Source organism: Pipistrellus hanaki (assembly GCF_964339955.1).
Source record: "Pipistrellus hanaki genome assembly, chromosome: 3".
NCBI lineage: Eukaryota > Metazoa > Chordata > Mammalia > Chiroptera > Vespertilionidae > Pipistrellus > Pipistrellus hanaki.
This window is the reverse complement of record NC_140505.1, coordinates 10,172,785-10,187,725: the sequence shown is the minus strand read 5'-3', so window position 1 is coordinate 10,187,725 and position 14,941 is coordinate 10,172,785. Positions and strand designations below refer to the sequence as shown.

The window sequence follows — 14,941 nt, the reverse complement described above, 5'->3', positions numbered from 1 at the left end:
TTACAGGGATCTGTTAAATGTTTTTTTGTAGTAGAGTGGTTTATGAAAGCACATTAAAATATGGAGAAAAAAATAACAAAAAACCAACAACTAGGAAGTCAATAGGTAAAGGTATAAGAAAATTGCAACGGCAATATACTACTTAAGTAAAGCAAATATTAAACCTGGAACAGCCCAAAATCTTAACTCTGTTTTTAATCTAACGAAGTACAAGAAAACAATGTGTCAAAGAATGATCTATGCTTGTTCCCAAGATTTCCTTAAAAAAAAAAACGAATAAAGGTAGAGATTGTTAACTATGAGTAATCCCATTAATTGCTATTTAATGGGCAGGAAGCTTTTTTTCAGGGGTTGTCCGGGGCATGTAGGGTGTGACGGGGGAAGCTGGTAGGCAGGAAAGGGAATTCTGAATAATCTCTTCTCTCGCCCCACTCTGTCCCCGGCCCGTCATGTTAGAGACACACCAGTCCCTTGTCCGGGGTTCACTGTGGGAAAAACACCACTTGTTCACACACAGACAATGGACCTCGCAAACACACGGCACCCCTGGCAACCGAAACACAAATAACCGCGGACACAGAGTCAAAACAGCTATTGATACATTTTGGTGCTGATTTACAACTTATCCCGGTTTATTGTTATTTTTAAAAGCCCACCTTTTATTCCGATTCTGAGTATTAATTGTATGCTATAACCACCTCTCCTCCAACCTGTCCCCCAACAGAGACTTGTAAAAACCAAGATGCCAATCAGCATTAAAATTGTAAAGAAGAATAAAGTTAAATATCAAACCATTATTAAAAATAGACATGACACCACTCCATATGGGATTTGGGTTTTTTTGGTTATTGTGGGTTTGTTAAGAAATAGTAAACTCCAAAATACCCTGGCTAAGAAAGAAATCCTTTAGCCTAGACCACTCAAAAAAATTAGCAACATCCACCTATCCAGCCTCCTCATTGAAGCTTTTACTTGTGCCACACTAAGCTACCACATATATTAAAAGCAAACTTTGTGGGACCTGGCCGTGTAGCTCACCTGGCTATAGCATCATCCGCATACACCAAAGCTGCGGGGGCTCTCCAGTCAGGACACAGATAAGAACCAACCAACCTATACTAATAAAAGGGTAATATTGCTGATTAGACTGGGAGACCTTCTGGACAAAGCCATGGTGGCAGGACTGAGGCAGAGACGGTTAGGGGCAATCAGGCCAAGAGGGGAGGGCAGTTGAGGGTGATCAGGCTAATGGGGGGGGGGGGCAGTTGAAGGCTAGCAGGCCGTCAGGGATGGCAGTTGGGGGTGATCAGGCCGGCAAGGGGAGCAGTTGGGGGTAAGAAGGCCAGCAGGCAGAGTGGTTAGGAGTGATCAGGCAGGCAGGCAGGCAGACAGGTGAGTGGTTAGGAGCCAGCAGTCCTGGATTGCAAGAGATATGTCCGACTGCTGGTTTAGGCTTGAGGGGTCCCAGATTGGAGAGGGTGCAGGCTGGGCTGGGGGAGAACCCTCCCTCCCCCGCATAAATTTCATGCACTGGGCCCTAGTGAATGCATAAATATGTGGAACAACAATCCCTCCCCTTTCTTTCTCTTCCTTGCTGTCTTTCTCTTTCTCTCTCTCTCTCTCTCAAAATCATTGAAAGAAAATGTTGTTAATGACTCTTTTTTTAACATCAGAGCAAAGAATTGCAAGAATAAAGAGAAGAGGGCTTCTGGTCAAGATGATTCACTTCAGATTAAAAGATACACACAGACTTAAAGAGATGGAAAAAGGTATTTCATAAAAATGGAAACAAGCAACAACAACGAAAAGCTGGCGTAGAAATACTTATAGCAGACAAAATAGACTTTAAAGCAAAGGCTATAACAAGAGACAAAGAAGGACCCAGCAATTCCACATCTGGGTATTTATCTGAAGAAACCTCAGCACTAAATTGAAAACACACATGTATCCATATGTTTATTACAGATTATCTGCAATAGCCAACACATGGAAATGACCCAAGTTTCTGTCAGCAGATGAATGGATAAAGAAGTGGTGCATGTATACAATGGGATATGACTCAGCCATAAAAAAAGAATAAAATCTTAGCATCTGCAGCAACCTGGATGGACCTAGAGGGTATTGTGCTGAGTGAAATAAATTGGACAGAGAATGACACATGCCAAAAGATTCCAGTTATATGTAGAATCTAAAGAACAAATAAACAAGCAAAACACAAACAAACTCACAGATACGGAGACCATTTTGACAGTTGCCAGATGGGAGGGAGATTGGGAGGATTTATGGAAAATGTGAAGGGAGTAAGAAGTACAAAATGGTAGTTAGAGAACAGTCATGGGCATGTATAGCACAACATTGTGAGTATAGTAAATAATCTATAATAATAAGAGCATAATATGCAAATCGACCGAACGGCTGAACAGCAGAATGACCAGACAACCACGCTATGATGCCCACTGGCGCCAGGACAGCCAAGATGGATATGATGCGATTGGTCAGGGGCCTGGCCATTGCCCCATGATCTCCCTGCAGAGGAAGGCCCAGGTCACCAGCCAATGGGGCAATCAATCAGGTGGCTCCATGATAGCCCCAAAGAGGGATGCCCACACCAGCGACCAGCGGGCTGTGGCGGGTGGGCAGGGCCTCCCTTTGTAGGAATGATCCATCTGGATTACCTCTTTGGGGCAATTGATCGCGGGGCTCCCAGACTGTGAGAGAGCACAGGCCGGGCTGAAGAACCTCCCTACCTGAGTGCACAAATTTCGTGCACCAGGCCTCTACTGTTATAATAACTAAAAAGAGAAGCAATGCCAATGAAAAGGAAAAAGTAAAAGTCAGAAGGGCCCTAGCTGGTTTAGCCCAGTAGATAGAGCGTCTGCCTTTGGACTGTAGGGTCCCAGGTTCGATTCCGGTCAAGGGCACATGCCTGGATTGCAGGCTTGATTCCTAATAGGGTGCATGCAGGAGACAGCCAATCAATGATTCTCTCTCATCATCATCACTGATGTTTCTATCTCTCTTTCCCGATCCCTTCCTCTCTGAAATCAATAAAAAAATATATATATTTTTAAATCAGAAGGAATAGTTCTTGGAGGTTTTTTTTACAGCAAAGTACATGCTCACAAGTAAAGTATACTAAAGACTAAGCACAGCTTAAACTAGGCTTCGATTCTTTCCCAAACATAGTCTGCCCCCAGGTGGCAATTTAGCACAAGTGAACTAAAGTGAAGTTAAAAGCCAACTCTTATTAAGACAATCTACTATGTGCTGGGCACTCACCCAAATACTTCATATAAATTCACTCATTTAAATAACTGATTAAGCAGTTATTTTACAGTAACTCCAATTTGTAAATATTACTTTGGGGCATTGGGGAAGCACATATTTTTAAATTGGCTCAAAAATATACTTTGATTACTTATTAATCAGCTGTTTATCACTTATTCCCTACCTGAAGTTATATTAAATAGGAGAAGCGCCTAAAGATAAAAAAAAGTATCCATCTTCATTATTATACAAAGTCTTAATTTGATTTAAGAGAACATAATAAGGATCACACCAAGGGGGAAAAAAATCTAAGGAACTTTTGGTACCTAAGATAAAACACTTTAGTTACGGCTATAAAAATTAGGGCTGAGTTTTAGGAAGTTCAGCAGAACTTGTGTTAGGATGTCACGTGGAAAAACAAAACCATGATTTAAAATATGTATAGCAGGATCTCAACTTTAAACAAAAATAATAAAGAATATTAAAGCAAATATACCAAAATGTTGGCAATGCTCTGGAAGTTGGAGTGGGCGTGATTTTTAATTTCTTGGTCACATGATTCTGTGTATCCCCATTATTTTTAACAAGCCTCAAAGGCAGAAAAAGAAACTTTTAAAAAAGAGTGACATAATAGCTTTATGACAAACCTATGAAATAAGCTGAGTGTCAGTTAATGACACAAATAAAGAAAAACAAAGAAAAAAATTTGTAAGTCTTTAGTAAGGCTTCAGAAACAAAAGAAGATATTCTAGGGGTGCTATAAGCATTTGGCAGGTCAGTGTGTTATGATATCACAGTACATTGAAAGCTGAATCACAGACTTCCCTGCAGTCTGAGTGAGTGTGTGTGTGTGTGTGTGTGTGTGTGTGTGTTTTAAATCAGAGACTTAACTGGAGAAAACAATGTTGTTATGGTTATAGACATGATTCTGGCATGTGCTATACAGGGATGCTTAAATGTGAAGAAGTGCATACAAATATTGTATGATTTTTTTTGTCTGTTGTTAATGATCATGAAGAATCTATAGCAAATTGATATTTATATCAGAGATTCAAGCCTCCATGTCCAACCCATCTTCCCCAGAATGCTAACACGGAGTATCAATCTTAGCATTTATCTCCTTACTTTCCCTAAAAGAATGCTAATAGCTACATTTTCTTCATTTTTATGACCTCATAATCTTTATTGGTCTTATGTTCTATCTCTATTCCAATGGTAGAAAGTTCAACTCAAAGCCCTATTTTTTTCCATAGTGTCCTATTCTTTAGTAGGAGGAAGAATGCCTACAAGATACATTGTAAATAGCTGAAACTGGTTTGGCTCAGTGAGCGTCGGCCTGCGGACTCAAGGGTCTCAGGTTCGATTCCGGTCAAGGGCATGTACCTTGGTTGCGGGCACATCCCCAAAAGGGTATGTACAAGAGGCATCTCATCGATGTTTCTAACTCTCTATCCCTCTCTCTTCCTCTCTATAAAAAAATCAATAAAATATATATATTTTTTTTCTTAAAAAGATATATTGTAAATAATGATTTAAAAAACAACACTAAACAATTAGAAAAATTTCAACCCCCATCCGCCCATAAGCTGTAAGTTCTCCAATACCAGTGCCATCGTCTTTTAGTCCTTTGGTCTCCCAACATAAGAGCAATGACGTCTTACCCATGCACAACATTTGTTTTAAAAACAAATTTTAAAAACAAGTGTTCATTGTATATTTTTTCTTAAATTAAAAATTAAATTATATGAACATCACAGTGCTCTGCAACAAGTTTCTAAACTTAACGTAAGCTTAACAAACTTATTAAACTAAAAATTTCACTTACCTTTCATAGCATTAAATAATTCTGTATATTCTTATTTAATGGCTTAAAAATGTCATTAAATGCCAATGAATGTAATTTAAACAGCATCTGTTACTTCTATCAGTCAGGTTGTTTCCAATTTTTCCACCTTTTAAATAAATTTGAAAGCCATAAATAAGCGCATTATTTTCCTAGAATCAGTTCTGATCAATGGAATTCCTGGGTAGAAAACTTTGTCACCAAAGTGCCTCAGAAAGGCTGTTGTAATTTATACTCCCCTTAGTATGTCTGAGGCCCCTCGCTCATTCACTAACAAGAGACAAGAACTGACATTATTTTAATGAGCATTTTGCAAACTTTTTTCACGTTTCGTAGCCCTCCATATTTCTTCTTTCGTGTCAGTCCATTTATTTCTCTACTGTGGAGGCGCCTTTATCTTGCCGACTTGACGAAGCCTCTATGGAGTAAGCCTGTAGCCTATGCTGTCCCATTTGGTTGTTTGCTTTTTAATATTGTTTATAATGTTTTTAATTGAGATATAATTGACAGATAACATTATATGAGTTTGAAGTGCACAACACAATGATTCGGTATTTGTATGTACTGTGAAATGATCACAGTAAGTGTAGGTATAGCTAACACCCATCACCATGTTTTTGACAGAAGAGAAGTCTAAAACTTTTGTTGACATCATTATTCAAAAAATTTTTTTTATATATAGTTGTTCCTGGGAAGGTCTTTTCTATCCAAGCCTATATTCCTAGTGTTCTTATCATTCTAATTTTTGGGTAAAACTTCGGTTGGTGTAGAATATACAAGGTGGAGAAAAGGCAGGATTACAGCTGTGAGTATGCAAAACAGTTTATTCTTCTACTATACTAGAGGCCTGGTGCACAAATTTGTGCACAGGTGGGGTCTGGTCCACCCGCCCAAATTGGGGCAGATGGGGCCACCAGTTGTGGGGGGAGGCCACAGTGGTTGACTGGCCAGCCCCACCCCTGACAGAGATGGGGTGAGTGAGCAGGGGCAGGGCCTTCAAGGGGAGGGGCTGCCAGCAGATGGCCCGGCTGGCCCCGCCCCCTGGTCACATTTCCAGTCAAATGGTCAAGGGGACAATTTGCATATTAGCCTTTTATTATATAGGATTGTTATTTATTAATTATTGTATTCTTTTTCACTCAAACAACTATAAACCTCCTTTTGCCCTACCCTGTATTTATGTTGTATGTGAAGTAGACACTCAGCTCCTACAAAAAAAAAAAAAAAGCCTTTGTCCCAACAAGAATTTCATTAAATAATCCATACATTTCCCTGATTTGAAACACCAAATGTAGTACAAATAAGGACTTCTGCAGCATGAGAGGAGAGTTGTGATCATAAACCGACCCTGACTGACAGCCTCGTCCTTCCTCTCACCAGGGAAGCCCAGGCCACCCCCCTGTTGTGTCATCAGAGCAGGTTGGCAACTTGCCTCCATTTCCCGACCCGTGGGAAAGGGGGCGAGAGCAGCCAGCCTCCTGGGCCGCGTTCAGTAAATGGATTTGGAAGGAGCGGCGTGCTTTCTCCTCTCTGGGGCAGACACCGTGGCACCTGGGCCCAATGAGCTCGTGTGAGATAATCAGCGGCTGGATGAGTACAGCCCTGGTGCTTCTGTTTCCCAAACAGTCTTAGCGGGTGGCAGAGGCCAGGCAACACCAGTCATGGCATGTGTGACAGCTTCCCGATGAAGAGTCAACCGAGTTTTATTTAGAGTCAGTGTTGGCTAGAACTTATAACATCATACTCTTTAAATAAATTACAACAGCTAGTCTCCAAGAGATGGTTCTTGACTTTCAGCGGGTTTTCCTGCTTGCTTTCAGAATTTAAAATAATGCAACTTCCTGGAAAAGAACTCTGAAAGTAAGCCTCTAGGATCATGAGATCAATGGAGAGGGCTATCATCATCACCATCCCTAACAGAAGACACATTTGAGAGCTTTCTACACAGCAATTCCACGGGGTCAGAATTACTCCTACACAGGGAGTTCGTCCCCAAATGTTTTCATATCCCAAGTGAGAAAGCTGAGACTTGGAGAGGCTTAGCAGCTAGCTCAAGGTCAGAACGAAAGTAGAACATGGCAAGACCAAGATTTAAACCAACACTCAATGCCTCTGAAAATAATTCTCTTTCTGCTTCTCTTTCTTGTCTTATGAGATAACAGGATTGTCTCTGCAATAAGTGATTTAAGGTCCAACTAAAACAACACCATACAAAATTTTCAATGGTTACATAAGCCAACAATTTAAAAAAACAATACCCAATGTTGACCAGAGTATGGTGAAAGCAGCACTATTTTATGTTGGTCGACACCCAACTGCTGAGTCAAACCAGCTAGGGCATAGAATCATTTTTAAATATGATAGGAGTGCCCCAAATATTCAAGAGTAGTTAAATTATGCTGCCTATGCTAAATGTAACTTATGAAAGTGATTACTTAAGTGACAAAACAGTACTAAAATTACCTGAATTTTATTTAAACTCAAATTTTAAAAAATTACATGATTTCTAAATCTCTACATACCTCCTATTTTCATCCATGCTGTCGTCAAGTGGTAAGATTTCATTATTTTTTAGGGCCGAGTAATAATCTATTGTGTGTGTGTGTGTGTGTGTGTGTGTGTGTGTGTGTGTCACAGTTTTTTTAACCACTTGTCTATTGATGGGCACTTGGGTTGCTTCTATATCTTGGCTATTGTAAATACTGCTGCAATGAACACAGGATATATATATCCCTGTGTTAGGGATATATATAGAGATCATTCTAAATTCACACTTTCACTTTTGAGTCTCCATAACTGAGTAACCTTTGAAAAGGTACACTGTCCAGAGACTTAGCTCCTATGAGGAATTTTGGCAATAACGCTTTGCTCTTCCTAAGATATTATCATGATATACAACATTCAAGAGGGTAAAGAGCACACAGTCCTTTTCTCTCCCTACCCAAGGGGAAAAAAATCCATGCAAAAACACTTGGAAAGTTTTATGGTTCTCTCTTCCCATAAACGTTAACCTTTTAATCCATCTCCCTTGTTAACCATTCAAACCACTGGCATGTTTACCACCACGTACTCACTGAGCCAGAGGGAAAGTCTGGAGATTCACTCACTTACCATGTGGTTTCCAAGCTTAATTTCCCCGCCACCAACCCAGATGGGATTTTTTAATTTTTATTTTATTTTATTTATTTATTTATTTATTTATTTATTTACTTACTTACTTACTGTTTCCAAATAATCTTTGATACCCAATTCTAAGCATCCAATTCTATGCTGATAGTCAACACTTACCATCACAGATGTCTTTACCAATGTTGATCTTTCTACCTCACATTTCTAGAAAAAGGTTCGACATGTGCCTTGTTTACTGATATCTTATAAGTTTGAAACAGCCAGAAGTTGTTCACTGGGCTAACCCATCCCGACTCTGCCACAGTGCTGACAGATGGCACCTTGGAATCCTGTAGAAACGTGCTATTTTCTCCCCTGATCTATGTCAAGTCCCTCTACCGTGAGCCATCTGTGCGTCCTTCCTGTGCCCAGATGACGTTGGCAGTGTTAGGTCAAATGAACACAGAGCCTTCCCACCTACTGTCAGGTTTCTGTCCATTTCCTATCCTTCCCCAAACCTAGAGACCTGGTTTCTCCAAAGGTGGCAGAGAGCTCATGTAAGTGATAATCCTGAAGAGGCTACTACTATAAAATTCAATACAACTTCAGTCAGTCGGACATCCCCCAAGAGCTCCCAGACTGCGAGAGGGCACAGGGACTGAGGATCCACTCCCTCACTCCCTCACCCCCCCCCCCCCCAAATGCACAGATCTCATGAACCAGGCCTCTAGTCTATAATAAGTGAGTTCTGGTCCTGACTTGGCCACTACCTGGCTGCCCTCAATCACTCCACCTCTCTATGCCAATGAGTGGGACTGAATATCAGGTGAGGAAACAGTCAGTACTTAAGCTGCCATGGGTCCCCACTAACTGATCATGGCACTCAGTCCCACTGATTCCAAACCCCTCCTCAGAATTCTTCTAAACATGGTGCTCCAGGGGCCCGGCCATGACCGTGCAATGACAGCTGTAGAATCTCTCTGTGAAAGTCCACCTGTGTTCCGCTAGGACTTAGCCAGCTCTAGCATGCAGCTTAAAATTGCCCCTGTCCTGTTTCAATCCTTGGTCCTAGCTGTCTCAATTATGCCAGGATAATAGATTCTCCAGAATCCTTAGTGTTCATTTCCTCAAGGTCAAAATGTAGTTCAAGCGAAAAGGGAAAGAGGGATGGAGACAGGGGAAAGGGAGGGAGAGAGGGGTATAGGGAGGGAGGAAAGATGGAGGAAAGAAGGGAGAGGGGCAAAGAGAGAGGGGAAGAGGTGTCAGAGTCTAAGGAGAAAATGAAGAGAGATTCTTAGAGAAGCAGGCAGAAGCAATGGCTTTCCTATGTGAGAAGGGCTTCTCACTGCTCTAGACTTTTATTTGTGAACAAACATTTCATGCTCCGTTTTAGCATCTAGCAAACACTAGTATGGGTTTGCTTAGTAAAGTATGTATAAACACACAGAGCCAACATTCTGTTCAGTTCTTGAATTTTGGAGGGGGATCCACTTAACACTCCCCACTGCACCAGATCATCTGCTCACCTGGCCCAAAATCAAATCACTACTGAAATCTAAGCTTTAAGACTCCAAAAGCAAAATTACTCCACTCTGTGATAGCAAGAATGTCTCCTATATACCCTGGAAAATCATTAAAAGAACAAAAAAACAAACAAAATTAACAGTAGTCTGGATAATAGTATTTTCTTATTTAATGGTCCATTTAGACACACATTAAGTATTAAACATATTTGTAATATAGGACCAGAGTATACTTATATACTAGAGGCCTGGTGCACCAGTGGGGTCCCTCGGCCTGGCCTGTGGGATCAGGTTGGAACCAGCTCTCCGACATCCCACGAGGGATCCAGGCCGAGGGACCCACTGATGCTTGATTGGGGTTGGGGAGGGACTCGGGAGGTTGGCCAGCCAGGAAGGGACCATGGAAAGGATCCAGGGCATATTTGATCCATCTTGCTCAGCAGCAAGCTAGCCTACTGGTCGGAGTATCCGCCCCCTGTTGGTCAGTGCATGTCATAGCAAGTGGTCTGCCCCCTGGTGGTCAGTGCATTTCATAGCAACTGGTTGGCTGGTCGGCCATCTGTCCCCTGGTGATCGGTGCACATCATAGCGAGTGGTTGAGCAGCCGTAGCATATCATTAGTATATTATGCTTTGATTGGTTGAATGGCCGATCAGACGACTGGACACTTACCATATTAGGCTTTATTAGGATACAGCCTGTCTGCCAGCCTTTCCTTCCCCTTGGCAGACATCACTAGTCAAACTCAGACATTTGCTCAGAACCTGGAAGCAGCGTGAAAAACTGTCAACACTGTTCTCCAGCTGATTCTTTCCGACCCACCCGGGCTGGCCGTGAGCCACCTCCCACTTGTCACCGCGCAATGAGGAAGAGACGGCGGGTAAACCAGACCCCTCCTTCTCTCTGCCAGCTTCCTCACTTCAACAACAGCAAGCACCTCCTTCCAAACGATTAGGTTCGGTCAGTCAGTCTATTATAATGAAGAAAATACAAGTGCCTGGCCCGCCCCTCCCACTCACCAGGTGAGAACACGGAGGCTCAGAGAGGGAGCCAACATCACTGTCCAACATCACATCAGCTCCAGGGAGAACTAGGAGGAGCCCGAGTTCAATTAACCTTTTCCACGCATCACACTGCCTGGGCCAAGCTGGCCATGAAGGTGAAATAAATGGTTCCATTTCTCTCATCAGCCTCCTCTGTTCTCCTCTTTCCAAGAGAGTGAAAATAGCTTTGGTGTGCATCTCTTATGTTTCCTCTCACCATCTGTCTCAAAAACAAACATGTTTTTTTGGGGCCCAAATGGAAGAAGAGGGAAGCCCTTGGACTTTATGTTGGCCAATGTGGTGAAATTAGACTCTCCGACAACTCCCTTCTGCTTTGGCACCGTGGTCCTCCAACCTTCCCCTCTGTCAAGATCTGCAGAGATCGTTTATTTTTATTCAGCGATCTAATTTTTATTTATTCAGTGATATTATTTTTATTCAGTGGACTACAACCCGGCCGGCATGGCTCAGTGGTTGAGCGTCGACCTATGAACCAGGAGGTCACGGTTCAATTCCGGTCAGGACACGTGCCTGGGTTGCAGGCTCGATCCCCAGTAGAAGGCATGCAGGAGGCAACTCATCAGTGATTCCCTCTCATCATTGATGTTTCTCTCTCTCTCTCCCTCTCCCCCTTCCTCTCTGAAATCAATAAAGAAATATATATTTTTTTTAAAAACTGGGCTTGAGCTAACTGGTTCAGGAAGAGCTGAAGGCATTTAATCTCTCTAAATGAGCACATCTGACCTAGAAGCTACCATGCAAAAGGAAAATTTATATCCTAACTTTATATTTTTCTAGGCTTGAAAGGACACAAAAGAACGCCTTCTGAAACCCTCAAGTGACAGAGCTTTCCTATCTTAGATATCATGACTCGGTTGCTTTAAAACCTGGCAATGCTATTCCCATAGGCTCTCCACGCAGCCAGCACCTGGGGCTCATTTTACAGCAGCCCTACGTGGCCTCCGGAGTTCTCCGATGATGCCCTGACATTGTCACATCACAAAGACATGAGCAGACAAAGCCAAGCGAGTGTTCTTTAACGGGGTTCCGGCGCTCCACCCAATATGAACCGGACACTGGTCAGTAGATGCCTTCCTAGCATGACCCACCCCCACCATCAGAATAGGAAAACCTCAGCTCAAAACGATGTATGTCTTAAGGTACACAGCGTTAATACTCTTAATATCACGAGTGATATAAAGACGCGTTTTCATTTGAATTCCACAAAAATATTTTCATCATAGCCATGCGACTATCAGCCACACACACAAAAACGACTAGCTATTTCCTTGGGAAGGAGACCATCCGATACCCTTTGAAAATGAAGTGATTCCATGTGCCAAGAACACGGACAGTGCCGCTGACTTATGTGGCGTTCGGAAACACGCACAACACACAATAAAATCGGATCCATGTGGAATCATTCACAACTTAAACTATGTCTGAGAAACACTGCCACTAACATAAATCGCAAGCTACAGAAACAGCAGAAGACGCCAGACCGATGGGTGGAATGGCACTGTGGGCATGCTTACGAAGAGAAGAGCCAGACCAGAGATCCCCGACGTACTTCTGCTCCCGGCGAGCGAGGCTAACAAAGGAGCCACACAAAGGCTGTAGGACCCCAGCACCAGCAGCGTCAGCAGGGTAGCATCGTAGTGCCTCTCGGAGCCGGCCGGCGGGGCGAGGGTCGAATTGATAAACACGGTGGAAGCAACCTCGGTCTCTGTGCAGCTGCGGAATCCTCCCGGCACAGTCATTTAAGTGGGTCGCAGCAAGCTCAGGCAGGAAGCGCTGCAGCCATGTTCGCTCCCACATCCTTCATGCGTGCGCTCGGCGGGTTAGAATGTGGGGGAGGTATCCGTGAGCTCCGAGGCACGGAGCACATCGGGCCAGCCAGCAAATCACGCTGAGAGAGAGGCTGATTGATCAGGATGCTTACTCTGCAGCGGGGAAGCCAGACAGGCTCGGAGGGTGGAGGGGGAAGCCCTTTGTTCCAAGACAAAAAAGGAGCAGACAAAGGCAGTGTGCCGCCTCCTGGGGGGGGGGGGGGGGGTCAGACATGCCACGGAACCGGTAGCCATGTCGACATGGCTGTCAATGGCAAAGGCGGGGTGGAGACACTGCAGAGCGTCTGCTTCCAGTGTCACAGATCCCGGCGTCAGGGGTCCCCCGAGAGCACGCTGCTGGTGCTGCTGGTTTTCAATATTCGCCGTGCACACAGAGAGAGCGGCAAGCGGGGTGACCTTAACACAGCATCACCTTTCCGAATCCCTAATTCTCTGCTCCGTGCAAACCCCTCTGGCTCCATGCTACAACGCCAAGTGCAGGCAGTAAGCAGAGAGGAATCCCGTGCCATGGTCAGCAGCATGCTCCGGCATTCCTGGAGTTCAGGTGTCCAGCTCCTTCCGACCACGAGACGAGCCACTGCCGCTGCGTGAGCTCTCAGAAACGCGCTCATTCGTTCAATGCCTCGTCCTCCCCACGCGCGTCCATCCGGTTCACACGCTGGCTGGGTGCCCCTGGCGCAGTGACAACCTTATATATTCACTGAGGGGCCAGATGATGATGATCTCTGAACGCATAATCATCTGGCCACTCGATGTATTTGTATCTCCGATGGGTACCAAAAGGATTCTAGAGTATTTTGCTGGAGATCAACCACCTATGCGCCCCGAGCTTTCTGTCAGCCAGTGCAAAGGGGAAAGCTGATCAGGTGCACGAGGTATAGTATCTTCGATATCCAATAAATGAGGTACTCGAGAGAAGTACGCCGAGTGGCCTTACGCGTTCAGAGATCATACTAATCTGGCCATGCAGTGTATAATCAGTTACAACAGGAATTACTTGAGAGGAAAAAATAAAGCAGTGCATGATAACCCTGTAATACGCTTCACTACCCATGACTCTGCTTGGCCCTGGCCCCTCACCAGAAAAAAGAAATGGATCCCTCCCCTAAAGAACGCCCCTCCTCCCCTCACCCCCGTACATCCTGCTTCTCTGCTATTCTAGTTATTCACGTACATATCTTCTTTCTTCTCACCTCCTGTGAGAGAGCGCCATTCTTCTGTAACCTGTACCTCTCGTTGCATCGATCACGGCGCCCGCACACAGCCAGGCACACGTAAATTGTTCAAATTAACTACATTTGTGAGAAAATTTCAACGAGCAAAGAAGTACCAAGACCAACCTTTTGAATGCAAGGGAGCATTCAATTAATTCACCCTTTTTACACACAGAAAACAGAATTCACATTAGCATTAAAAATATCCTCCTGTGTTTGAATCACATAAAAGTAGGTTTGAAACTAACATACTAGTCATTTGACCCTGAACCTAGCGTCCAAAGATTATAATACACACACCCACAAAAGGTGGTCTTTTACTAAATAAATGGAGCTGAAGTTTTCTTTTTCCTGGTTTCCAATTGGGTTCCAATGGTCCCCCAGATTGCTTTCTTTCCTTAAACCAAAAAACACCATCACTTCAAATGACACACGTTAGAATCCCTATTTAAAAAAATACCAGGTCCCTTTAAACACCAATATTTCAATGTTGTATAGCACATTCATCCAGAGAATATTGTTGAAAGAATGTTTTTCCTGCCAAACTTTCAGAGCAAAAAAGGAAACAAAATTGGGAGGAAGAAGCAACAAGCATATGTTCTCATAAATCACAGAACCAAGAAGTCTAGTAATTCTTTGCAGGGCACTGGCTCTTCATGTAACCACCGTTTCAACAACCCCCCAAGGATGACAAGGAATGAGAGTACGGACTCACAGTTGCTGCTGTAGGCGTTCAGGTCGCTGTGGGTGCTGGCGATGGAGGAGGGGCTGCCTGTCCGCCGGAGCACGGAGCTTTTCAGGGACCCGTTGGACTTGGGAAGCGGTCGAGGCAAATTCACCCAAGACGGTGGCGCAGTTTTCAAAGACGTAGGTTTTCCTTGAGGGGCAAGAAAAAAAAGAAGTTTCTGCCGCTATTCATTTAGAAAGCTATCAGCTTATAAACGCAAACTCCTCACTGACAACGTAAAGTGAATATTCCCAATCATATAACTTCAGATGAAGTCTTCACCTAGCCAGTGGTCGGCAAACTGTGGTTCGTGAGCCACGTGTGGCTTTTTGACCTTTTGAGTTTTTAGCAAAGGCCAGCTTAGGA

General features: G+C 43.6%; 1 protein-coding gene across 1 annotated transcript in view; it reads right to left on the bottom strand.

Moving 5' to 3' along the window:
* MTUS1 (microtubule associated scaffold protein 1) overlaps nt 1-14,941 on the bottom strand; it is a gene marked incomplete at its 5' end in the record, with an annotated part of 125,249 nt that overhangs the window by 44,674 nt on the left and 65,634 nt on the right. The window contains one exon of the mRNA XM_084879234.1: nt 14,564-14,725. Within this exon, the coding sequence (XP_084735360.1) occupies nt 14,564-14,725 (162 nt within the window). The remainder of the gene's footprint in view (nt 1-14,563; nt 14,726-14,941) is intronic.